The 27,672-nt window shown below is 38.3% G+C and overlaps 1 protein-coding gene across 2 annotated transcripts in view; it reads left to right on the top strand.

Moving 5' to 3' along the window:
- Positions 1-27,672, top strand: part of LOC124233455 (inactive phospholipase C-like protein 1) — a 327,640-nt gene that overhangs the window by 220,097 nt on the left and 79,871 nt on the right. Inside the window, exon 2 of one of the 2 annotated variants that reach the window (XM_046650555.1) lies at positions 24,319-24,387. The exons of the other annotated variant lie outside the window; for it this stretch is intronic. Within the exon in view, the coding sequence (XP_046506511.1) occupies positions 24,373-24,387 (15 nt within the window). The 5' untranslated portion in view covers positions 24,319-24,372. The remainder of the gene's footprint in view (positions 1-24,318; positions 24,388-27,672) is intronic. 2 annotated transcript variants of the gene reach the window in all.

Below are 27,672 nucleotides of genomic sequence, written 5' to 3'. Positions count from 1 at the left end.
GCAATGAGTCAAGTCTCCATTGCCCCCAATCTTTAGAAGATAATGATTTAACTATTATGATTTATACTATATTCTTTTCAAGATTAACTGTGAGTATAAAAAAATCTTAGTTTTATACCTTGATAGTAATTATTTACTTACAGCTCAAAATATGGGAAGTAATTTTGGGTTGAAGAGTTCTTTTATGTTGTCAGTTTATTTTCCTTTTGACATTTGTGTATGGTGTTTTGCATTATATTTTCTAATGGAAATCAACTGTCCATTCGGGTGAATCAACTGACTATGCAAGTCAGATTTGCTTTAGTCTTTCAGTGTTTATTCAGTTTTATTTAATATTGTAGCTTTATGAGGGTTATGAATCATAGGAATGTACAGAATATGAACCACGTGGCGTTATCTTAGATGGAAAGTTAAACTGTTTGTAATTTGGATATGTTGTCCAATTTTTATTAGATAAGATATTTTCACTGTTACTTTAACTATGGAAATATTTAATGTGTCAGTTCATCTTGCCTTTTAGAATTTCCATTTTGAAATTGACAAAGAAAAGGAATAATTATTTTGCATTAATTTATATTTAATATAAGCACTTGAGAAGTAACCAGGAGTGGGACAGAAGGGAGAAGACATTCAAGGATATGCATTCTAGAGTACGTAATGAATTTTAATTGCCAGAAATCAATGGATCAGCCAAAAACTCAAATGTTAATCTTTAATAAATAGACATTTACTTAGGAACTGATTTCTTTGGACTCACGTGAAACATAAAAATAACTGAAAGTTGTCAATAATGGTATATAATTGCCTATTTGAGTTTAGCTATGATTATTTCTGGAATAAAATACTCAGGGATGAGGTGGGATGTAAGAGGCCACAAAAATCTTGGAAGTGAGCCCTCCCAGGATGCAAATGTATCACTTAATTTGACAGAGATCTTCATTGAGATTTATATATGTTATCACTCTTAATTTCAATTTAATGAGCAGTGACAAACTTCTTGTTGAGTTGAGTTTGAATTACAGTGGTAAGTGGCGGAGCGGCAGTATATCATTGTCTCCTCTGATGTTTTCGTAGTTTGAGTAATGTTGGCAAACTGGCCTATAGGCCTGGTCCAGCTGCTGTTTTTGTAAATAGGGTTTGATTAGAACACAGCCACACTCATTTATGTATTGTTTGTGGCTGCTTTCACACTACAATGGCAGAGTTAAGTATTTCCACAGAAGCTATGTTGACTGCAAAGCTTAAAATATTGACCATCTAGCTTTTTACTGAAAAAATTAGTCAACTCCTAGTTTAAGTAAAAGTTTTAAACTTTTTTGTTCTAGTATTCTTTAAACCTGACTGTGCTGTGGTTTGCATGTCAATATGGAATCAAGTTACCAAGACGGTAAGAGAGAGAGGAAAGAAGTGAAAAACCTGTTCCCTGCCTTGGAGAACTTTTCAGACAAGACATACATAAATGAAATAACCAGAGGAAAATATAACACTTTATGATCAAGGGCTAAATTGTGTGATAGTAGCAAAAAAAAAAAAAAAAAAAAGCCCACTACAACTGTCCTACATTTTATATCATAAATGTATGTGAATTGAAAGTCATTTTAATCTGGTTAGAGTCAGAGTTCTCAAAATTACAATGTGAGCACACTAATATATTAGGATATTTTTGACTTTGTGACTTGCAAATGGGAGCATCAACTTTTTGCCACATAGTTATATAGTCGAATGTCATTTAAGCAGGGTTCTAAAGGAGTCTGGACCTTTTCTAGAAATAGTGGGGTCAGAAAGGATGATGTACTAGGCTTTCCTGAGTAAGGACTAGGAAAGAGGTAGTTACTTCAGGATAGTTCTGTGATCAGTGTATAGGGATGCCTCCTCAACTGTTTCTGAAAAATGTAGTTTTAATAGAGACTTAGGTGGAGAGGCATGGGATCCAAACATAGTGGATCTCTATCTTCAAGGACTGAATGGAGCTGAGAGAAATAACCTGGCACACAATTGAACATACGTGGGGAAAAGGGTGAACTTGGAAGGGGCAATTATAAATTGGTGTGAACTTACATGCAAGCATGAGCAACACGAGATGATGTATGTGTAATTTGTTTCATTTACATTTAGTTTGATTTTGACTTTCATGCATTATAACAAAGCAGCTCCCAGCTTTAAACAGGGGAGTGTTTCTCTTCTATATTGAAAGGGCTATCATAGGGCAGGGAGGTTAATATCAGAGTGGGGTACCCACTTGCCTTATCTAACTCTTCTATGTGAATGTTGGCAGATTAAGAACCTTCTATAGTAGAACTATTTTGTCACACTATACCAACTACAAAATGCCACAGGGATCGGATAAAAAGAAAGGAGAGTCAATGTGGTGGTCTCGACTAGCTAGGAAAAACTTAGTGGAGAAATTGGATTTGATCTCAGTTTTTTGAGAGAAGTATGAATTTGGTTTGATAGAGAAGATGGTGACTGTGAGATTTGAATGAACATGGTTTGTGTGGAAGAAGAGCTTGGGTGCAGCAAATGGTTTGTATAATTAGTTGAGCAGCAAGAAGGGTGGGGAGATAAGCGGTTAGATGGGTGGGTTGTGGAACATAAAGGAACTAAGCTGGTTTCTGCGATTCCATTATATTATGGGCTTGAGGGTTTAATGCTCAGAAGCACCACCTGAAGAAAAGCATAGAGAGGTCATGTGGTGTGAGCGGGTCTGCCTTGTTTGGGAATCAACAGCATGGTTTGCCTGCTCCTCATTGTAACTGATGACAAATCACATTCCTGGATGGAAGGATCATCAGGTGCCTAAAATACAACAGCATAAATCCTCTTTCTTATTTTTATTTTTTTTTTAAATTTTATTTGTTAATTAATTTATTTATTTTAAGGAAGATTAGCCCTGAGCTAACATCTGCTGCTAGTCCTCCTCTTTTTGCTGGGGAAGATTGGCCCTGAGCTAACATCCATTCCCATCTTCCTCTACTTTCTATGCGGGACGCCTACCACAGCATGGCTTGCCAAGTGGTGCCATGTCCACACCTGGGATCCAAACCAGCGAACCCTAGGCCGCCAAATCAGAATGTGCACACTTAACCGCTGCACCACTGGGCCAGCCCCTAAATCCTCTCTCTTAACAGGAAGCACCTGCAGCTTTCTGGTCCTCTGCTCTAAACCTTTTATAGGGGCATATAGGGTGTAAATAATGAATAATAAAATTATCTCCTGATTTTATTTGACTGTAGAGCTGGTTGGGAATCTCTCTCCTTTTGAGAGCAGTCGCAGAAAGAAGGAAAACAAAACAAAGTTAGGACCCTTTCTCTCATTTCCCCAATTTGACTTTCCTGGTGAGTGTTGCCTTTTTAATGGAGGTACATGGCAGAGCAAGCTTTTCAATGAGTTTAACCATAAATTCTCCTAAGAGGGAGGGAGTGCTGTCCAATATCCCAGGGCATGGCGGTGGAGTTGGCAGAGGCTGCAGAAGCAGCAGGTGCTTACAGGTCCAGAAATCCCCAGCTCGTTAGCACTCCTGTAAATCACAGCATCTTTCACGCCTTTTGAGGGAAACTTGGCACCTCTAGTTCACTACTGTGTGGTGGTCACACCGTCCCTGTGTTCAACAATATGAATAGATGGCGCCTTCCATTGAACAATGAAACTGGGTGGGCCTGAGCCAGTATGATGGATTAGGAGGCTAAAGGATTCTCTAGAGGAGAGAGTAAGAGGATGCCAAGGAAGCCTGCCTTTTTGTAAGTAAAGACTAGTAAAGATGAAGACTGGATGGGCGCATCTGTCACCCACAGTGTCACTGCATTCTGGAAGAGCTTGTGTGAAAGCTGTGGGAAAAGCTTTGGCAAGGATGAATGTCCCAGCACCTGGATGAGTGTGGGCCTTAAAGGCAGGGCTGGTTGGCGAGGGGTGAGGAGGTGAGGTTTATAACATGCAAGTTGGCCTCCTGTCGTGTTCAGTCTGATGTGGAAAGAGTTCTGGTTCACGCTTGCCTGGTTGGGCCTTGGATATGGCTCCAGCTTAATATTCAGGGCTTCTGTCTGCCAAGGCTGGTTTCTTTTTCTTCTTGTTTCTTCATGGTTATTATTGTATGTAGACAATGGTAGGTGGGATTTGGGAGAAATATGAGATTTGAGGAAAATAGACTTTACCAAAAAAGTAAAAGTAACTCTTTTCAGTATGTAATAACATGACTAATATACAGATGCTTAAAGATCATTTATCCCTCTTGCATCCCTTGGAGGCTGTGGGATGTGGGGAGCAGAGGGAGAGAAAGAAAAGAAGAAAAGAAAAAAGGATGTCTTCTATTTGAGTATATAAAATGAAGATCTAGGAAAGGCATCATTTTGGGAACCTTGGGAGTGATAAAAAGAAAAGAAAACACTTTTAGTTTAATAGAACACTTTTAGTTCAAAGCTCAATGTTAAAAGATTGTTTTGTCTGATGTGTGCCACAAGAAGGTTTTAAAATATGTCATAACATTCTTTTGCCTTAGATGGTGGCATCTAAGACTTACGTATGCCGGGTGTTAAGCACTTGGCCGGTTTGACAGATATGAAATGGTCTCTAATTAAAAATTCCTCTCTCTAGCTTTCTGCCTAAAAAGTCCCTGGCTTCTTATACTGTTTTGCTCCCCTTTGCCTCTTCTTTCCTACTTCTTCCTTTATTTTCTCTCATATGCTGAAGAACATCTGGAAACTCTCTTTAGAGGCTTCTAGGATCCTAGATTAAGCAGATTGTTACCCAGTCAACACCTTTGTGAGCTATTTTTGATTTTCTGAAATTGGTTATATAACTTCAAATATTATATTTGAAGGTGCTATATAGTATAATTATTGTTATTTTTATTTTTCCTTTTTCTCCCCAAAGCCCCCCAGTACACAGCTGTGTATTTTTAGTTGTGGGTCCCTCCAGCTGTGGCATGTGGGACTCTGCCTCAGCATGGCTTGATGAGCGGTGCCATGTCCGTGCCCAGGATTCAAACTGGCGAAACCCTGGGCCGCTGAAGCAGAGTGTGCAAACTTAACCACTCAGCCACAGGGCCGGCCCATAGTATAATTATTTGAAAGGCAAACATTTTAACATGGTACAACCACAATGTGGAGAATGGAAACTAAGCTGAGTGAGTTCTGTTTCAAGTTCAAATTGCTAGATTTTCCTGACTTGAACACAAAATGAAATCAGATGGAAGGATCAGGGGTGACAAGAAGGCTATGAGGAGAACAAAGCCATTGGCAAGGGGACTGAAAAATGAACAAGAGGAACAAACACGGGGGTCTTCCATATCAATGGAACGGCATTCTGTAGGAAACATGGAGATTTTAGATACAGAGTGGATTTAAAAATAACATTTTTATTTTGCAATAGTTTTAAATTAACAGGAAACTTGTAAAGATAGTATAGTAGTTCCTTTACCCAGCTTTTCCTAATATTAACATAGTTTTGTATTTTCAATGGTTATGATAAACAGGAGTCTGTGGTTTATAGATGTCACTACTGTCTTATATTATTAGAAATAATAAATTTTCTACTCAAAACTTCAAATTCTTGTTTATACTTTAAGGCTGTATAATATCTTTTGGGGCTCCTAGCGCCCATTGGTGTGGTCTGTGCAATTTGGGGAGGGAGAATTGCTTCCTTCACTCTATCACAAATCCTCTACCCTGGCCTTTCTACCAGAGCAAAGTGGGTAAGGTTTGTTTAGGGGCCCTCACACCTGTTTTGTACCTTTTCCATTTGTTAATGGCAACTCCTGCTTAGCTCCATAGTCAAACTGAGGCACTCAACATCTCCTCCTTCTCTACTGTTAAAACCTGCTTTAGGAAAGACTCCCGACTACCTTCACATCAAGAAAAATAAAAAAGACATAGCAATAAAATCTGATAATAGCCTAAAGAAACTTCCTTCTCCAGAGTTATTTACATTTTAGTGGGGACACAAAGCTTTATGCCTAAGCCTATGCCTAAGCTTCCCAAATTTAGGCAGGTTACCATGGCACATTATCTGGGAAATTGCTTCTACTGAAACATTTTTTGGGCAAAATCTCATTATTTTTGTATTAAAATGCACGTGGAATTATTATAGAGCATAACGTAAAATTCATGCAGTTTTTAAGGTAAGATTTATCTTGAACTGGGACTCTTTGGTTGTCTCTGGCAGTGTGGAAACCCCAGAGGTAGAAGTTTACTCTGCCTTAAAGTATGGCTCTTAGGTTAAAAAAAAAAAAAAAACTGAAAAACTACTGCCTTAAGCTAACTGACCTAAACTTTGGAAGTAAAATTTTAGCACCAACCAGTGCATGTTCCCCAGCCTTTTATAACTCTTCCTCCCTTTGGGTAAACATTTAAAAAAACATGCATACATACTCAGAGTCTGACTAACCCTCTCTTATTGAATATCATTGAATAGGCATGTTTCAGCATTTGATAAACACTTTGTAAATAAAGAATGAAAAGATGGAGTATGATTTTGGAATGTGGGGCCTTCCCTGTGTCTCCTGAAATCCCACCCAGGAATCACTCTCTTATTCCAGGAAAGCCAGGCTCCCCTGATCAATCCCTTGTGTTCTGGGCCTTGGCCGGGAGAGGATTGACCACTGCAAGCATCAACTTGAGGGGATGGGGGCCTTTGCAAAAGATGCGGTACCTCACTCTTCATTTCTAGCCTGGGAGAAGACTGGATCCTCGGGATTAAAGTTCTAGTCCCTGTTTATTATTTAGAAGTAATCAAGTGCCAAATGTCGTTATGGTGTAAAGGTTATAGCTGAAAAGTGACTGGCAAGAGAAGGCAGTGAAGGCTGGGGAAGAAAAAGGAGTTCAGAGCTGGTGAGACCAAGGCTCAAACCACGGCTGCACCACTTGAGGCCAGGTATGGTACTTATCCTCTTGAGACTAAATTTCCAATAAGTAAAATGGGAGTATCAGTTGTCTCTTGTGAGAACTAACTATAAGAGTAGATTTAGCTTCTGAGCTGGTCTTTGGCCGTTTTGCTATCAGATCTGTATCTTGTCTCCTACTCCCCTTCTCTGCGTGGCAGACGGTTCAACCCCTGCAGGCAGACTTCCCAGCTTCCAGCCGATGGGAGGCACTGGTAGGAGATGGGAGAGTACAGCAGCTGTGTTTGCTTGTGGCTCCAGCTTCTGCAAGACAGGCCTACTGTGGTTCCAGCTTCTTTCTTGACCATGGCCCTTGGGTACTGGGAACACCACCTCCTCCTTTTGTCCCTCCAGGTAGGAATGGAGTAACTGCCTGCTGTTTCTAATCTCTGGGTTGCCTCTTGGCTTCTCAGCCTTTCTAGCACTTATATATCCAATGTCTTATATTGAATTCTCTCTCTTTTAAACACTTGGAGTGGTTTCTGTTTCCCTCATTAGACCCTTATTGATATGTCTATTTTAGTAGTCTGTGAGCTGAGGGGAGCTTCAACTAGGCTGGTTGTGATAGGAATAGAAGAGAAACAGAGATGTGTTAAGGGAGGAAGGGACAAAGCAGCGACAAATTAGATAAAAGAAGCAAAGATCAGGAGAAGTCAGGCAGTTCAGATAACGGTGACTGCCACTGATGGAGATAGGCAGTTGGAAGGGGAGCTGGCTTTGGGGTAGAAGCTATGGGTTTGGTGTAGAGCATCAGAGAAGAAGCTCCATGATTTCACTGTCTCTGTGCCCTTTGCCTTTCACACTCAAGTGTATCGCAGCCGCAGGAGTATTTACGGAGTTGCCTTTCTCTCTTGGGAAAGGGCAAGGGGAGAAGTTCAGAGGGAAGAGAGGTGAGCAATGTGTGGCCCAGAAGGGAATGTCTTCTGGTGCCCTGCTGAGCCTGGAACACATCTTTCTGATACCATTGCCTCCAGCCCCATCACTATAACCTTTTCTGGGAGTAGAATTGGAGATGGGCTGCCCAGAACCCATTCTTTGCCAGTTGGGCAGCAGCTCTTCACCAAAGGGACTGAGATGAGCAGGCTGTTCGTCTTGCCAGTGCAACATTTGCAAAAGGAGCGCTGTGGGAGGAGATAAAAATTGACTTCCAAATGGCCTGCAGAAATCAAGACACATTTTTGGGACCAGCTTTTAGGTCGAGACTTAGTAAACAAAACAGCAGATACTCAGGATTTTCTTTTCCCTATGGGCTAAGATAGTTCATAGCAGGGACAGTCTGTAGCGCTATAGCAGGCTGGAATCTACCTCCTCAATGTGCATGGCACTATGGAAAATAATCTCTGAGGGAGAAAAATGAGTCTCATCTTCAGGAACAATGTCTAGATATATTAAGAAATGACCTCAGATGAAAAGCGAACATAAACCCATTCTGGAAAATCAGAGAGAGCACATTAGGTGGCATTCATGATGTGTTTTATATGTGTGTTGGGAAAGAGAAGAGTCTAATAAATGAAGACAAACAGGAAGCCCTTCCCAAACTCTCTTCCCAGATACTTTTCAGTCACGTTGTGCAGGTCGAAGGTTCTGGGAAGAAGCAGCTAGTGCTCTGACCTGCCTTCTGCAAATATAACATTTCCTGTTTTGTAGGAACATGGGGCTGAAAAATGCACAAACCAATTGACTTAAACTCTTAAACTCAAAATATTGACGAACTTCAAGGACTACTGGCTGGAGCCTTTGTGTGTGTGTGTGTGCGCACGCGTGTGTATATGAGAGAGAGAAAGAAGGAGAGAGGCAGAGAGGCAGCAAGGGAGAGAGTCCAGATGTCCTTGCAGTGTCACATTATATCTAACTTCCAGATAATCTCCAGTTAATTGAATAATTGATTCAATTGAATGTTAAATGCATCAATATTTTATAGTTTCCCAAAGTAATCTTTTATTTTCTATGGTCTTTTTCAATTCTGAGTGAATTAGGTTTGGCTGGAGAAAACTATTTATGTTATGTTCTGTAAAATAGGATGAGGTAAGCACGGTTCTCCTTGGATTGATGTTTACATTAATAAAGCTTTGTTCACAACAATCTAAAGAATATAAAATTAAAATCAGCTGCTGACCTCAGGGAACAAGCAGATTTTTTGATAAGGGTTGTATAGCCCCCTTTCTATTTCTTCCTTTTCTTTTTAATAAATGATGAAAGCTCCAGTGTTGTCATAAAGTTGCATTTATTTATAGTGATAAGGATAAAGCTAATCTGATCAGCGGTCACACAAACACAATGGAACCTGACATGCTGGCAGCTTTTGCTTGTTACAGCTTTCCAACCAAGCTCCAAGCTCATGGCTGGAAGTCAAATGGGGTGGGCTGGTTCCAAGGAAGAAAGAAAAATAATTGGCTTTGGAGAGAGAGGGATTATTAAAATTTCCACATGAAATTTCCACTACTTCTTGGCGGAATGGTCGTTACACTAAGATGCCTCTGTTTCAATTTTGAAATTAAAAGCATTCCAAGAGACGAAGAAAATTATTATAGACAACAACTACTTCCATAACATTTCCCTGTCTAATGTTGTTTATCCCATTATTAATTACCTGCTAATTAAAAAACAAAATAACTACAAAAATTCTAGCAACAAAATTTTTCAGCAGGGAAGCCTTTGGTTAAAGAACTTTTTCCTATCCTTACAATGTCTAGCTGTCCTCCCACCCAAAAGGGATTGATGAGGTTTTTAAATTGCTGTAGACATCAGGGAAAGAGCTTTATGAAACATCGGTGCAGATAAAGGCAACGTTTCTGGACTTCTTGTCTTTAGAGACAACCGCTTTTGGAGTCCAACAGACCCAAGCTTAAATGTTTCATGATCTCCTTGACCTAAGCTTGAACCTCCAGCCATGTCTGCTGTGTGATCTCAGGCAGGTTACTTCATCTCTCTAAAGCTCAATTTCTCCATCTGCGAAATAGGGATAATGAAACTCCCATGAAGACCTGTTGTGAGGGAAAAATAAGGGAATGTATGTCAAGAGCTTACGTGACAGAGAGGCTGGCACATAGTAAGATGCAAACCATAGTAGCTGTTTATGACTCTTATTATTTGTCCATTTGTTTTTGTGACTGTTAGCGTTTGGCAGTCTGCTTACTGTGTTACTAAATTTTGTCTTCATAGAATAGTCCCTGAGTGATGATTGAGACTTCACAGATGAGATCGAATCGTGGAAGTGTTGGGTGTTGCTGACTCTCATTCGGACCCTTGGGTACCCCATATAGCACCTGTATAGATTTAGCAGCAATGGCAAAAAATAAACTCCATTTCTGTCAGTGCTACCCACAATCCTTGATTTTGGCTTTTTGAATAAAAATAGGATTTTATGCTTGAGGATATAACACCCTTTGAGCTGCTGAGTGAGACTGCACCTGGCTTGTGTGGGTACCCTGGTGCAAACCCACGGAGCTTTGCCTTTCATTATATTTTTAATAAAACTTAGCAAGTAGCATAATTAAACTTGTGAATAATTCTAACGACTACTTTCATTAATGGAGATGAGCCTTTTCATCTCTTAGTAGTTAATACTTTGTGGTTCTAGATTAGGATCCTTGATGTGATTGTATCCCTCTCAAACATTATTAAGAAATTTTACAGTAGAGAGGCTCGTAATTCAAGAAGTCAGAGGAGCAAGGCGATCCAGGCTTTTGGTGGCTTTGGATTGAAGGAGAGGACGAGCTCGTTGGGATATGGCCAGGATGTGCTCTCTCGTGTGGTGAGAAGTAGGGAGGAAACTCATTTATTTTCTGTGTTCTAGAAGCTTTGCATATATTGTTTCGTTTAGTCCTCTCAGTGCATCTTTAAGCCATGTAGTATCATGCCCGTTTCATAGACTCAGAGAGATGCTTTGTCTGGGATTACAGATAGCGAATAGAAAAGCAGTATTAAAAGAAGAAAATATCAGTTCTGGTTACACAGTGTATTCTGTGAAAATCCATCAAGATGTGTATTTATAATTTGTGCTCTTTTCTGTGTATATGCTGCACTTCAGTAAAAGTTGCTTATTAAAACAAACGGATCTGCCTGGCTCGAAGTCTATGCCCTTTTCTTTCTATTGTGCTGCCTCCAAAGAAGCATATGATGGATGGAACTGCAAAGAATTTCCTCCATCAATCACAGCCAGGTGTGGCCAGAAATAGTGCTACCCTTATTAACTAGACCTGGCTTTGAAAGACTTGAATATTTCCAAGGAAATATACTCTCAGAGGAGTGCGGTTTCCAAAAGCTGAGGATGCGTATTTGTTAGACTTAAAAGAGAATTCTGAAGTGGTGTTCTGAAAATGCATTGAGCCTGTTGGAGAGTTGTTCATAATAGTGAACAATTGGGGGGAACATGCTGAAGTATCCATAAGGAGGAATTAAGTAAATAAATGCTATGTGGTTTAAAAAACTGCTTAGTTTGAGTGATGCTTATGTTGTGGGGTGAAAAATGGTTATGGAATTGCTTATATAGTAGGATGACATTTTTATAATTTTTTTGTTTATATAATAAATGTTTGCAGAAGTAAATGTCTGGAAAGATATTTGCTAAAATATTAATAGTGGTATGTCTGCATTTTGTGATATTGGTTGAATTTTACTTTCTGTTTTATGTCTTTCCATATTATTTGACATTGTTTTCCCATAATTCTATAAACAGGAATTGTTTTAATTTTTAATAAAATAATAACTTTAAGCAAAGGCTGCATCCTGAGTTAAGTATATCCCTTGTCAAATTATCTACTGTGAAGGAGGAGATGCTCATTTTACTGTGTGAGTTCTGACACATTAAAACAATATCATATTACCTTATAGTCAAGCCACAGGAGAGCATTTTCAGAAGTACAAAGAACCATTTTGTGAGATCAAACACGTGCAATTACCAGACTGCTTGGTTTCTTTAAGCATTTTAAAAAATCATTTTAAGGAAATAGTTTAAAATATGAAAAATAATAAAATATTTTAGTTCTATTCTATATAAGAAGGATGTTTTACCTCCCTCTACCAGGTAGTATAGCAATCTGAAAAATAGCTGTTTTACTTACTCAGGTATGTGTCATTTATGGCTCAGTTTCCCAAACTCTCTATTCTCTTTAGATTTTAGTGTAATGATCAAGACATATGACTGCTTTATTTTGTTTTATTCCATTTTATTTCATTCTAGTGACTTTCTTCCTTCAATCAGGCTAAACAAAGACAGACTTGAAATCATACAGATTACATTTCATGCAAAAACATCACAGAGCAGGATATGACTTTCTCTTTTGTCTTTTTCTTAAAGATTTTCAAGTAACTATTGGAAGAGAATCCTGAGTACATCTCTGTGTGGATGTCATTAATATAGCTGTTTCATCACCCGCACACCGCATACACAGCATGAGATCTGGCCGAGTTCCTATAATGACTACCCCTTGGGCAATTAGCAGTCTCAACAACATTTTCCCCTTTTGGATAAGAAGATCCCCAATTTGGAATGCTGTCCCCCACACTTAACTGAATTTACCTATCAGAAACCATCTCAAGCGTTTTGGGCCCAGCAAGCTCTCTCCTTTGAACACATATAGCTGTGAAAATGGACAATGTGGTCTGACAAAATTCTCTTCCTGTTTGTGAATTGATATGTATGAAAAGGCTTAGAATATATAAAAAGAAAACCAAAAGTTTGTCTTTAATAAATCGCATTGATTAAAAAGAATGTATGAAGGATCAAAATTTTTTTCTGGGAAGTCTAGCTGTTTGGACTCTGTAGAGTACCATAACATTGATTTTTATATTGTATGTTTTATGTATCATGGGGTAGGAAAATGTCTTTACATTAACTGTGTCTGACTGACACCATCTCTTTTATCTAAACAAGGTATTTTGTTTTGGGAGAAAGGAATACTTTGCTCACCCGAGAAAAAAGAGATGCTTACCAGAGAAAGAAGAGACCCTGAGGAGTCCGGTTGTAGTTGGAAGACGTAGTTTGACCTTTGAGGGAGACAAGAGTTGAGGGAGGACAGAGAGAGTGGAGTTGGGGCCAATGAAATGGCTGTCAGGTGAGACCCCCGCCTCCTCTGCCCAGGACACATGCGTTCAGAATCTTAAGTAAAATCATGAAGTTTATTTATGTGTGGATTTCTGAGGAAGTTGGCAACAGTTCTGAATTCTATGTTTGGCATGCAGGAACCTTCTAGAATAGAGGTAGCCCAGGCAAACAGAGGCCGGAGATGGAAGGCAGCATGAGGGCATTTATGTTGCGAGAACTTCAGAGATGCCTGTGGTCAGGGAACTTTGGGCCGTCATGGGCTGTAGAGTTGTATCCAGGCCACGCCGAGCCCCGTGTCTGAGCGTGTGGGTTGGCAGGGCTGGGCAAGCATGCCTGGCTGCGCGCAATGTTACAGGCAGGGGATGTGCCCTCCCCACATACACACGCAGGAGTGGTATATGCCACTGACAGTTCACAAGCTTCTGATATCCTACTGGATTTGAATCCTTTAAAAAAGACCACCAGTCAGCTTTTCTTACTTCTGTTTCCTTAAAAATGAAATCGGAAACTACCATTCCACTTAAAATGCACAGAAGGAAAGCCTTTGATGGTCTGTCGGTTCACTTCCCCCCATCTTCACAACAGAAGCATGTACTAACTTTAAGGGACCAAGGTAAAGGCAGTGGATCCAAATTCAATATTCAGTAGAAAATTCAGTTTCTAATTCTGATAAAGGTGCATGATTAGTCAGGGAGTTGAAGCTGTTTCTGTGTAAGTCACTACTGATGTTAAATTTAGCATAGTCTTAGAAATTCCCAGACTGCAGAATATTGCAGAACACACTCCACTCAAATGAGCTGCTTGTTGAGTTGTTCTCAGATGAATTTTCCTGCTGAGCTGCAGCAGGAGTTACAGATGAATCGGAACACTTCAGTGCGATAGTCCACTATCACGCTGTCAGTGTGTCCATGGAGACGGCTATGGGAACGCGTGAACACACACACACGTGCTCCTGAAATCTTCATGGAGTCCTTCTTTCCCTCCCCCTGCCCAAACTTTCCTATAGAACTTTTTGATTAATACATTTCAAATTATGTCTTGAAAATAATTGAATTAGGTTAAATTAATCAGAGCTTTCTGCCTTTGCATTACTATTCGTTTAAGAAAAAATGCCGAACTCTTTGTTATAAGATAGATGTAGACTTCATTTCCTGAGGTGACCTGAAAAATGTCTTTCTCGTGTCACCCTCCTTTAAATTACCATTAGATAAAATGAACGTAAGGAATGTTAATAGAAGTGTTTCAGGATCAAGGCACTGATGTCGATATATCAAATATTGTGGTTATTAGCTGAAAGTGTTTGTCAATACTGTTGGGTATAGAAGACCCAGACCCTCTTTTGAAAATTCATTAGCAGCTATATTGAACTTTCTGTTTAACTTTTTAGTCAGCTACTCTGGCTGTAAACGAGTCCCAGTTGGAAGTAAGGATTGCAAATTTGACTCAGTAAGTGTAGTGATTAGCATTGGAAATGTCCCATTGTGGAACTGTGGTTCCATCTGCTAGTGAAAAAAAGATTAGGAGTAATTACAATTAGGAATTCAGTGTGTGGCAGTGGATTAGATGTGAGAGGAATGACTTCTGAAAGCCACTGATAATGGAGGGAGGCGTAAGGAATGTGAGAATTTCATTTGGAACCTATGCAGCACATTTTGTTAATTAGTGACTCTCAATACCTTTATCCTACAGGTAGAATTTCCGTTATTTCTTGAATATTGGCAAACGTTAGGCTGTGAATGTTTCCTGGTATACTTTGTACTACCTACACATATTAAAGGGATGTTACCCATTCACTTCCTCTATAACGGCCCCCAACAGTGAAGGAGAGTGGTGGGGGTGGGGAGGAGCAGCTGTTCCTGAAGAGGGAAAATGTGAGAAGGGAGCTAAGAGGAATCCGTGAAACTGGCTTCACTGTTGTATAGGCTGGGAGAGTGGGAATTGTGAAATTATTCCTCTCTTTCGAATGCATTATTAAGATCAACAGATATGTTGATTCTTACTTTTTCCACTGCATGCATATTGCATGATACTGACAGAGAAGGTATTTCACCCTGCCTGGTTGACGTTAGTAAGTGACAGCTCCCTTCCTCTTCATCTGAGTACATTAAACAGCTACAACCTATTAACCAGAAATTTGAATCTTCTAGAACATGGTGGACACTGGACACTACTGCTCAGGAAATTTAAGTGGAGATTTAAAGTAAGCCCCAAACCAGCCCTTCAAGTTATTTATTTATAATAGGGTTTGCCACTCTTACACATAACTATTTTTGTGTGTGTGTGTGTGTGTGTGAAATGGCAAAGATGATCCTTCCTGGTAAATTTTGTGCATTAAAAAAGTAAGTTTTACCTACACTAGAAGAGCTCCAGATTTGTATAAGACTGTCGTGATAAATTTTTTCTTAAAGCAAGAAGTCCTTTATGACACAAATAGAAACCCTTTATTAATTTCTCTACACTTGAATAGATATTGGGCTTTTCTCAAAGCTGCTACAATTATATGCAACTATTAATCTCTGGAACTCTGGAATTATATTAATTATCTAGAACTGCTTATCTAAAGCAGTATTTCCTAACATTTTTCAAGTGATGGCTCCCTATTATTTTTCTTGATTTTCTGATATCCTTCCTTTTCGTCTTGAACTAACAATAGATTTTTAAAGTGTTGAAAAAATATGGTTTCAATATACAGATATTCTTCCCTTGGGACTATCACATAATTATATGGAATATTTACCTTTTTAAAAAATAAGTGTACAAAGTTGAATATCCTGATTTGGTGCAGTGTTTTCAGCTTTCCCTGACCGTAAGAATCCTTTGCGGGTGAGAGTAGGTTGTCATTTGTTAAAAATGTGTATTCCCGGGACCTACCTCAGACCTACTGAATCACAGGGGCAGGACCTGGGAATGTGTTATTTTAATGAGTGATCTTAGGCGATTCTTATGGTCAGGTAAAATTGGGACAAGGGACGTAATGCAGTAAAACTTTAGGGTGCATGAGAATCATCCTTGTCTTATTAAAATTCAAATTTCTGGACACCACCTCAGATTAGGTGGATCTGACGTGAAGCCTGCAAAATCTACATTTGTCAAAAATTCCCTGGTGGTGCTGTTGCTGCCGGTCCAGGCACCACACTTGGGCAACCAGCGATGTAGTGAGAAGAATGTAGGCTTGAGATCAGATACATCTGCATCCCAATTTCATTTATTAGTTGGGAAGCTTTAGTGTAGTTATTTAATAACCCTTAGCTTTTTTCTCTTCTTTCTCTGTTTTCACTTTTTTTGCATATACTTAAAGTTAAATAAATTTATAAAATACATTATACGTAATATGTATGTATATTATGTTTGGGAAGTGCAATATCAGCGACACTGGTTAATTATGGAGCACAGATGGAAACTGAGAAGGAGAAGACAGACATGAAAGACAGGAGGCTGAGAAGTGGGTAAGAGGGAGGGTGAGTGGTCAGCAGAGTAGAAACTGTGCTGGAATAACCAGATCCTCATAAAACAACATACTCTGACTCTCACTCAAGAATACGGAGTGAACCTATTAAAAGTCAATCTAACTGTTAACTTTGTGAGGAGGGAAGGTCACTTGGCTGTATGAGTTTGACAGCACTGATTAATTGGAATGCTTTGTCTGAAATCGTATTGTTGAGATTCTGTAAGTTCAGATACCAAAGAGAAGAAAATAATGTTGAAATGGAGAAACCAATCATCTCAGAGCTCTTTCCCATGTCACTTGAGGCTAAAATCATTGCTACTTGCTCTCCTTATACATAAATGATGACATATTTGTAAATTCAGTTGAGTTCTAAGAAAGAAATATAGTCATCACATTTAGGGTTTAAACACCATTATTTAGATATGTATGCTTTGTTCCATATCTTCTCATGGAAGTCAAACATTTAAGAAGTATTTTTTTCCCTCATGATGTGAGAACTAAAAGCCAATTCGAATGTAAGAATCCAATGTTCACATCGAAGCTGTGTATCATATGGAGATAGTGTTCTCATGGAGTGGAACTCCAGGAGGAGCTGTGAAGAGAAAGGGCCCAGGAGTCAGGTGCCTGGGTTCAAATCTTGCTTCTCCCTCTTAGGCTGGGCCCTTAGCACAGTGCCTGTGCCATAGTAAATGCTCAATCAGCTAATAATAATAACCATAGCACGCAGCTATGGGATTTCTACAAGCTTTTATTCAATAAATATTTGTCAAGTGCCTACAGAGAACTGGGCATGGTCCACGTACTAGGGACATCTATCTACTCATAGGGCATGCTAGGAGACAGGCAATAAACTCGTGAATGGGGAAGTTGCTATAATATTATTAGGTGCTAAGCATGGAGCAATGGGCAAAACAGAGACAAGGTCCTTATCTTTGTGAACTTCCATTTAATTCTCTTATATTTAAGTTTATTCACATTATTCTGGCTCACATAGCTTAGCTTTCCTGACCAGAGTTTTCTGATTTAACCATCACACTGAATTCCTTAATTCAATGATTTAACAGAGGTTAAGTTTGCAACTTGAAAAAAATATTCATTTCCGTCCTCTCTTAGGCATCAATAAATTTTGTCCAGATTACCAGTAGAAATAATAGTGAACTTTCTATATTTTTACTCTCTACTTGACATGGCTGTAATTTAAGACTTACCCACAATTAAATATTATAACAATAATTCTAAAATTTATGTTCATTTTATAACTTCTTAGGAAATCTGTTATTTATAATTTAGTAATTTTCATTTTCCTGAGGACAGATTTGACTAGGAAATCTAGGAAACTATTGATTTCTACTAACCTCATCATTTTTATAGTCTTATGTTTGAAAATTAAGTGAAATTTGTTTCCTGGGCCAAAAGGAGAGTGCTATTTTAGTTTTGCCAAAATATGCCAAAGTTGTATTAATTATTAAGCATGACTCATTTATGACTGTACTTCCTTCTGTAAGATTGTAACTAATTTAAAGCAAAGACTAAATGAAAGTCTTTATGTTTTGCAGACAATAGAGCACTCGTTTGTCCTCAGGCATATGAATTGTTGGAAAAATAATTGCGGGGCACCCTTTGGAATAGGGAATATTATGGAGGCAAATTTCCTTCTGGCCTAGGGACCAACCCCATTTTCTCTATGACACAAAGAAGACACCGTAACATTGTTTCTGCTCTAAAGTCTACCCACCTGGAGGATTTTCAGCGTGATCAGTACATACTTTAGTGGGATAGATTTGCCTATGGGCATGAATGTTGAAAGCTAACAGAGCCCCAAGGAAGCCCCCAGATCAAAGGGCAAAAGCGGCTTAGTGATGGCAAGAAAACACCAAAGTGGAAACTTTAAAGCTTAATGTAGATATGAAAAAAATATGACAGAGTTATTTAGGGTTGCAATGATAACTGGAATGGATCAGCATGTGAGATACAAAAGCAGTATCATAAAAGGTATGTAACAAGGAGTACTGCCCTAGGAGCCTTGAAGTAGTAGTAATTATATCAAATGGCTAATTATACTACATATCAAAGGATTAGGTATTATTATTGAAAATTGCAAGGAATTTGGTTTGTTTAGTGGAAATCCTGAGGTTACTGATATCACCATAAGTTAATGATAACCAGCATCCAAATGGACCCTCAACAATGCCTTTACTATCATTTCTCTAGTAAGTTATTCTCCCACTCTCCCCAAGGATTAGTATCACTCTATCAGTCAGGATACCTTTGCTTGCAAGTGTCAACGATCCAACTCATACACTCATATTCTTTCAAGCAGAAGGGGGTATTGGCTCAGAAACTGATGTCTAGGAATATCTAGCTGAATCCAGGGCAACAAAAAGTCATCAAGATCTCTTTTTCTTTCTGTCTTTTAACTCTGTGTTCCTCAGGTTTGCTTCCCAGATGGGATAAAGATGGCTGCCAGGAGTTCTAGACGCACATCCTACCGTGTTAGGAGCCTCAGAGGAAAAAGTGTGCTTCTTCCCCGGGGGCTTCTTCATTCGCAGTGGTTTCATCAAAAGTTCTGGGTTTGGGTTTCACTGGGTTGAAGCAATGACTAATGCAAGGGTGGTGAATGCTTCAGTTGACCTGACCTGAGCATGCCCACCCCAGGATACAGGTTGGTAGTGGGAGGGATGGGGATGGGAAGGGAGGAGAGACTAGTGTCAGCTCCATCTTGCAACCATAGACTGAGGATGAGGAAAGGTGATTCCCTAGGGAAAAGACTGTTAATAAGAGTGTGAATGGTGGCTGAGTCAGCGAAAACAACTGAAGACTGTTTCCTTTCCCCTTTTGTCAAAACTCTGATTTTTTTCTATCTCCTTCGCTACCCTTAACAAATGAGGTTGCCTTGTTCTTTTTTTTTTTTTTTTAAAGATTGGCACCTGAGCTAACATCTGTTGCCAATCTTCTTTCTTCTTCTTCTTCTTCTCCCCAAAGCCCCCCAGTACATAGTTGTGTAATCTAGTTGTAGTCCCCTCTGGCTCTGCTATGTGGGATCCTGCTTCAGCATGGCTTGATGAGCGGTGCTAGGTCTGTGCCCAGGATCTGAACTGGGGAAACCCGGGCCACCGAAGTGGAATGCATGAACTTAACCACTTGGCCATGGGTCCGGCTCCTGCCTTGTTCTTTAGAGATAAAACAGAAGCCAACAGATGGGAATTCCCCTATTTTACCACCACTCCTTCCTGTCACTTTCTTATTTTTGCAGTCATCCTTTCCTTTCTGTTAGAACAGAGGAAGAATTTCTATGATCAAAGCTATTCCCTCCACAGGAGCCCTGGATCTCCTTTTCTGCCTCTTCTCAGTTATCTACCCACCTCCCCCTGCCCCTTTCTTTCTCCTTAGCACAATAGCAAAACAAATAAAAAACCTCTTTAATTCATCTTCCTCTCCAGCCGTTGTTCTGTCTTTCAACTCGCCTCCTCAGCCAAACTTTTGTAAAGTATTCTATACACATTCCTTCTTCGATCTACTACTTTCTATTCTCTATATCCACTCCACCTCTCCGCTGATACTGCTCTTTCTAAGATCACCAATAGCATTCATGCTATCAAATCCCGTGGATGCCTTTCTTCATCTTACTAGACCTCTTACTAGCGTTCATCACGGTTCACCACCCCCTCCTTCTTGCAGTGTTCTCTTCTCTTGGCTGTCATGACAACATAGTCTTCTGGTTTCCTCCTACTGCTTTGGCTTTCATTATCCATCTCCTTTCTTAGCTTTTCTTCCTCTAACTGATCTCAAAATGCACTTTCCCAAAGGTCATGCTAGATACGTTTCTCTTTTTATTCAGCTTTCTTTCCCTAAGTTATCTCATCCAGTCCTATGGCTTCAGATACCACTAATAACCTGACAGTTCCTAACTCTAAAATTCATATCTTGAAACCAAATGTCTATTCTGAGGTCTAGTCCCTTTTTTGCAACTTCATTCTCAACACCTCCAGAACCACTCACAAATCTGTTCTTCCTCTATTTCTACAAATGGCTCCTCCAACCTCTCAGTTGCTCAAACGAGAGATCTGAGGGTCATTCGTGGTATTCCCGTCTCCCTCTCCACATTGCCCCACTCCAGATCCAGTAAGCCCTCAAATAAACCACTTCTCTTTTTGCACACTAGTTCAGTATGTTCTGATCTCTTCTGTAAGCGGCACCTAAGCGGAATTCCCCTTCATAGTTTTGTATCCCCGAAATCCATTCTCCAGCAGCTATATATGAGCTCATATATGTACGTATTTATGAACTTTCACTTCTCTGCCTTAAAACGTCCATAGAATAAACTCCAGGTTTTTAAGAAATGGCTTCCATGGCCCCACCTGTTCTGGCTTCTGCCTGACCCTCCAGCTTCGTTTCACTTTTTCCTCCTCTCACTGTGCGTTTGCCGCACTGGCCTCCTGTCAGTGCAGTTACTTCAGGGTCTTCCCATCTTGGTTCTTCTGCGTGGAATATTCTTCCCACACTATTTGTCTGGCAATTTGCCTAGCTTAAAAGTTAGTTCCTCAGGGGACCTATAGGACCTCGCCTTAGTCTAAATTAGCCCCCTTTACCTAAAATACCCTATATTTTCTTTCAGAGCATTTCTTATCATTTTTAATTACATGTTTGTTTGATTATCCTTTAATGTGTCTTCCTCCTACAAGTGCTATTACAGTGTACCTGCCGTATACCTAGCTCAGTGCCTGGCACTCACTGGAGGCTTCATAAATGTATGCTGAAAGCATTTCAAATATTCCAAAATTAGGAGGAATTTTCCATACCATATCCTTTTTTTGTGGCCCCTCTTTGTGAGGGGCATTTTTGCCAAGAAATACAGCACCATTGGGAAGAGATAAGTAGTGTAAATGTCAGTCCCTTTTATTCAACATCCAGTGGGAGAAAACAGCAATGGCTGTAAAACTTGCACCCCTTCCCAGGGTGAAGGGGTGGAGAAACACACTAGGAACTGGATGAGTATAGCGGTAAGTGCAGAGGTAGTGTGAGCTTGTGGAAAGAGACCCCACCAGGAAGGGGAATGGCTGGGGGTGGAGGCCGACTCTGCCCCTGATCTATATGCTTTGGGCATGTTCTTCAGTTTCCATGTGGCAATCTCATGAGGAAATGAGTGTGGAAGCCTTTCGAAAAGTATAAAACTTCTTTAGGGCCAGCCCCATGACCGAGTGGTTAAAGTTCTGTGTGCTCCACTTCGACGGCCTGGTTCGCAGGTTCAGATCCTGGACATAGACATACTCCACTCATCAGCTGTGCTGTGGAGGCATCCCACATACAAAATAAAGGAAGATCGGCACAGATGTTAGCTCAGGGCTAATCTTCCTCAAGCCAAAAAAGAGGAGGATTGACAACGGATGTTAGCTCAGGGTGAATCTTCCTCACACACACACAAAAGTATAAATCTTCTTAGAAATGTGAGATGCTCTTACTCTCCTTATTTTGATTTTCGTTTATGAACATAAAATGATTTTACCTGGAGGTTGTTAAAAGAATAATGCACTTAGTCATTCTCATCAATAGGACTAGCTGTCACTTTCTCTCAATTTATACAAGTTACCATGAAGAAACCATCTAGGGATGATAATATGAAAGTAAGTAAGTGTAGTGAATTCATTATGGATTTCCTTTTTAATTCTTTACAAGCTTTCCTGGTAGCAATGCTAATTAAATTTAAACATGTTGATGTGTCAAGTCTCTTTTTCGAAGAGATTCACTAGAGATTAGTCTCTAAGCTATTTGTAAATTACTGTGCTTTTTCATTGTAAAGTGTTTAGGAGAAATACTGTTTCAGGAAAATGATTATAGATTATATATGGTTTCATTAAGTACTTTGTTTTCCTGTCATTCTACCAGTTCTATAGTAATAAATGACTTTAATTTTTTTTTTTTTACTGATAATTTAGGTGAGATTTAAGAGATGAAACATTGTTTTGAAACAAGTTTGGTTTAATTGACCCAGCATGGCTTGAATTCTTGCTGCCCATGATCATTTTATGGTTAAGTACTAAAGAAGAATCTGTAATGTGAATATTTTTCTTTTATTTCTTCACAATGGGATTCATGCTCCCTGGGATAAAATATCTTATCCTTTTCAGAGAACATTAGTAGACATTTAGAAATTTGTCCTCTCAGGCCTTGTCAGATAGTTTCATCAACAAATGGGATTCGAAGCCCTTTGGTAAAACTAATGACTTTATATAACAACCCCCCCGACAACTCAAATTGTGTTTTAAATATCTCCATGTTCAGACAAATTGATAGCCTAGAGATCAGTACGTGTTAATTTATAGTCCTGTAAAAGGCTGTGATGTTCATCCCATTTTTAAAACTGCTAAGATGAGCAAGCCTAACCGTTTCAAATTTCACAGGGTTTTGTAAACTTCTCTCTGTGCCAAGAAAGCAAGCCACCTGGCTGTTTTTTCAAACAGTGAGCCAATGTTTAAGAATGTGCACCAGGATTGACTGCTAGTATTTCAACCGAATTTGACATAGATTTACATGGGATATGAGAGTATTTTTGTTTTAGTTACCATTTCTTAGCATTTCTTATGATTATATTTTCTTGCTGCAGATTACATTCTCATGAGGCAACCATCCTGGTAGTAATTGAGCAGATTTAGTATGTTTTAGTATATTGGCAACCATGATTTTTCCTGAAAGTGTAAAAATGATTTGGAAAAATATTTGTTCTTTTATGTAGTATTCAAGGTAGAATATTGGGCTCCTTAGTTGAATGTCCTGAGATTGACAAATTGAATGTAGAGTTAAGTGCAGCTGGTGGAAGAGTGTTGTAAGTTGCCAGGATGGACAGAAGTTGCTTGGTGAGTTGAGATTAGTTGGGTTTAGACAAGGAAGCTCTATTAAAGAAGAAATGCTGTAGCTATACTTAAAGAAATAAAGGAATGTGGGTTAGGAGACAATGAATGACACTTTTTTGCACTATAATATATTTTCTGAACACTTGGGAGTGTGTTAAGGAGGATAGAAGGCCATGGGAAGTCTGGAGTCATGTATCTAGACATGAAAACAGAAGGCTGGGCCAAGGCCACCTGATGAAGAGCTTTTAAGGCTATACTTTGCATTCAATGAAAATGGTTGAAATTTTTATAATTAGGATGTGTGCTCTGAGAGATTATAGTTCTTGTAACCTTTATGGAATTTTTGCTGAGTTCACTTTCTTTGAAATATATTTAAATCCTAATTTAATACAACAGATTTGAATATCATTATCAGTGGAGTGCATTTAATTGAAATCAAATTGATTTAAATAGCTAGCCAAGAAATCTCAGTTTAATCTCCTTTTCTTCCTCTGGGAACATTCATTTACTTGTATCTACTCTCAAAGCTTAGAGGTAGCAAAAGTTTGATTTATGAGGAGACATAATTTTCATTTAAATTAATTGTTTAAGTACTTTTGAGGTTAATTTTATAGGTACATTATAAAATTGAATTGCGTGTTGGACATTCTTTTCACCAAGGCTAATTGAAGTTACTAGTTCTAAAGTGTAAGATTCTACAATAATTTCCAAATCAAAGGTTTGTCATGATATTTAAGGGATATTTTGCCATGCTGTATAAGGAATGCATTGACCATTCCCTAGTTCCAAGAACAATAAATGTTTAGTATGTTATATTTAACTAAAGTAACAGCAGTGTAATTATTTTAATAAAAATAAACCCATGCACTTTAATATTTTATCCATTTTTGTTATGCCTCAAGTAAGTCTTAAAAGATAGATATTGTTAAATATCTCTACAGATAATTTTTGCGCCTTTCTGATAATTAATGAGGTAATTATTGGATTCGTGCTATGGAAATAGCTTTATGTTTTCTTATAATATATGCTAATATATGCTAATTTTAAATAATTTGAGCAAGATAGTGAAAACTAATTCCATAATTCTGCTTCTTTTTCTCTATAGATAACCACTATTACCAATTGGAATATATCTTTCCAGACTTGTCAAATATAAATAATGAGATCTCATACTGTATGTATTCTTCTATATGACCTACTTTTTAAGTACACAGACACACACGCACACACATACTATCCATTTTAAGATTTGTAGATCTGTGTCATCCATTATAAGGGCTGCATAGAATCCCGGTGCATGCATGTACCATAATTTATTTTGCCAATCCTTACTGAGGATGGGTATTTAATTTATTTCTAATTTTTTTAATATCATTGACAGAGTGGCATTGAACTGCCTTGTACATATATATTCGGCCATTTGTTCAAATATTTCCATAAGATACGTTTTCAAAAATGATATTGCTAGATCAAAGTAAATGCATTTTTAACATTTTGAAACATATTACCATATTGTCTTCCAGAAAAGTTGTACCAGTTTATGTTTAATATAACATTGTATGAAAACCCCATTTCCCCATAACCTCACCTTTTTAAACCATTGATAATCTGATATGCACAAATATCTTTATTTGTATATCTGTATATATACATATAATTATTTGTGTTTGAGCATCTTTTCATGTGATTTTGAAGCAGTTATATAATTTTGTGAATTTGTCTTTTCCAAAATTTGTTTGTGAACACTTTTTATAAATTAAGGAACCCATAGCAAATATTTCCCAGTTTGAGTTTTTTTTTTTTTTTAAAGATTTTATTTTTTCCTTTTTCTTCCCAAAGCCCCTCCAGTACACAGTTGTATATTCTTCGTTGTGGGTCCTTCTAGTTGTGGTATGTGGGACGCTGCCTCAGCGTGGTTTGATGAGCAGTGCCATGTCCGCGCCCAGGATTCGAACCAACGAAACACTGGGCCGCCTGCAGCGGAGCGCGTGAACTTAACCACTCGGCCATGGGGCCAGCCCCCCAGTTTGAGTTTTTTAAAAAAATATTTGAGCATAGTTTTAAGTTTTTTGTTTGTTTGTTTTGCTGAGGAACATTCACCCTGAGCTAACATCTTCCTCTATTTTGTATGTGGGATGCCTCCACAGCATGGCTGATGAGGGGAGTAGGTCTGCACCTGGGATCTGAACCTGCAAACCGGGGCTGCCATAGCAGAGTACACAGAACTTTCACCACTTGGCCACAGGGCCGGCCCCAGTTTTAAGTTTTTATGTGGCAGATCTATCAGTCTTTTCCTTTATGGCTTCTGGCCTTGATATATTTGTTAAGAAGAGATCTTCCCCACCCCAAAACTATACAAACATATACTTCCTTATTTTCTGGTACTTCTATGTTTTATTTAATCTTTAATCTATCTAAAATTATTTTTTGGTCTGACATAAAGCAGAAATCTAGTTATATCTTTTTGTTCAAATGGATAGTGAATTTTTTTTGACACTGATAATTGAATAATACATTGTTTCTTTTGTTACTTGAAATGCCACTTCCACCCCTACCCCTTGAACAATCCCATGGGGCTTTTCATGACAGTTTTATTGTATTTGTCTACTAGTTAGTGGAGAACTTGAATCTTGTCAAAGTTATCTTTCCAGTAAGTAATTTTTTCTGCTTTCATTTATTTGATCCTTCCTTTTTTGACTTTAAATGAAATTAAATTCTGTGTATAATTTTTGCACATATCTTGTTGTGTTTTTCTTGGCTTGTTTATAATATCTGTGGTTAATTTGAATGAGATCCCCTCACTCCCACCCACCCCTGCCATTACATTTAAAAGTAAGTTGACATAAGACAGCTATTAATTTTTCTATATTTATATTTTATTTTGCCACCATCACTTTTAGTCTAATAATTTTTCAGTTGATCTTTTCGAATTTTCTAGGTAAATAATTATATTCTCTGCAAGTAGTAATGACCTCTCACCTTCTTTATAATGTTTTATACTTAATATTTCAACCTTGCCTTATTGCTTTGGCTTACATATCCAAAATTATGTTCAAATTATTTATTTGAACCTATTTATTTATTGAATTACATTGACGGATTGCCTAATGTTGATCCATTCTTACATTCCTGGAATCAACCTGAATTTTTGAAGAATATATTGTTCTTTTAATATACTGCCATATTTTACTTATGTTCATAAGTGAGATGTACCTATAATTAACTATTTTGGAATTTTATGCTTTTCAAAATGCTTTAGCATGCTTTTTCCCCTCTGATCCTTGAGCCAGCCCTAGGCCAGGAATTATTATAGTCTTTTGCAAGTAAAATCAATAGTCATAGAACTTTTTGCTTGGCACGAAGTCACACAAGAAGGTAGTGATGGTGAAAGTAAAATCCATTAGTTCCCAATCCAATGCTTTGGGGAGAAGGAATTTATTTCATTAATTTCTATTAGTAAGGTATTTATGGACTTTGAATTTTATTATCTCAAATAAAAACTATCCTTACATAGTTTCCTTTTATGTTTGTCTAAACTGAGACAATACATTTGCTCGCACTTTGACCGTGGAGACCTCACTGGGTATCAGCGGGGGAGGGAGGGTGTTCACCCTACAGGAGTCTCTGTGCTGAGAATGTGCATTCTCTGAGATCTGCCATCTGTTTGTTGCACTTGGGCAGATGCTGATGTTCAGTTAATCAGAGATAATACAATAAGGATTAAAGTGTTAGATGGTTCTAACCCATTGCGGAAGTTATGGATAAGACTTGAAACCTTTAATCAGAATCATGTTGATGTTCCACTTAAGTTGAGCCAAAGCTTTTATATGTCCATGGTAACTAGTCCTGAAGCACATGTTCTGTTATCAGGATAAGAGAAAAAAAATGTAAAGGATGTGTTTGCACATTGCTTTGGGTCAAGAGAATTCACATTCTATTTTATATGTGATTCAGGGATTACCTTAGAGAAAGCTCACAGATTGCTCTTAGGGATTTATTACAGAAAAATGCTCAATTGGGAAGTTTAAAATAATTTAAATGTAAGTTTTAGAATCTATAAAGACTTAATACAAATGCAAGAAATGGTCCATTTGTTAATATATACATCCATTTACTAAATGGTAGACTAGATTTCTCAAAGTCTAGAGAAAAATGAATTTAGACTATAAATGAATTGTTTCTTAAGTTTGGTTAGAATTATGCAAGTTTGAATAGAATGATGCTTTTATAAAATTGACATTTAATCTCCGTGGCCCAAGTCACACACATTTACAAAATGTTATTAAAAAGTAAATTCATTGTTTTTAAATCTCCTGTAAGATTGTTTTTCTTAATGAGAAACCTACATGTGTCTACTCCTATATAGGACAATGGCACTGATTCCATCTCTAAGAAATATCATTAATAATTATATGTTTCGTATATACCCTAATTGGAATTTATAAATGATCTTTATAAT

Source organism: Equus quagga, unplaced genomic scaffold (genome assembly GCF_021613505.1).
Source record: "Equus quagga isolate Etosha38 unplaced genomic scaffold, UCLA_HA_Equagga_1.0 203_RagTag, whole genome shotgun sequence".
Classification (NCBI taxonomy): domain Eukaryota; kingdom Metazoa; phylum Chordata; class Mammalia; order Perissodactyla; family Equidae; genus Equus; species Equus quagga.
The sequence above is the reverse complement of the archived record's forward strand: the minus strand, read 5'-3'. Positions and strand labels throughout refer to the sequence as shown.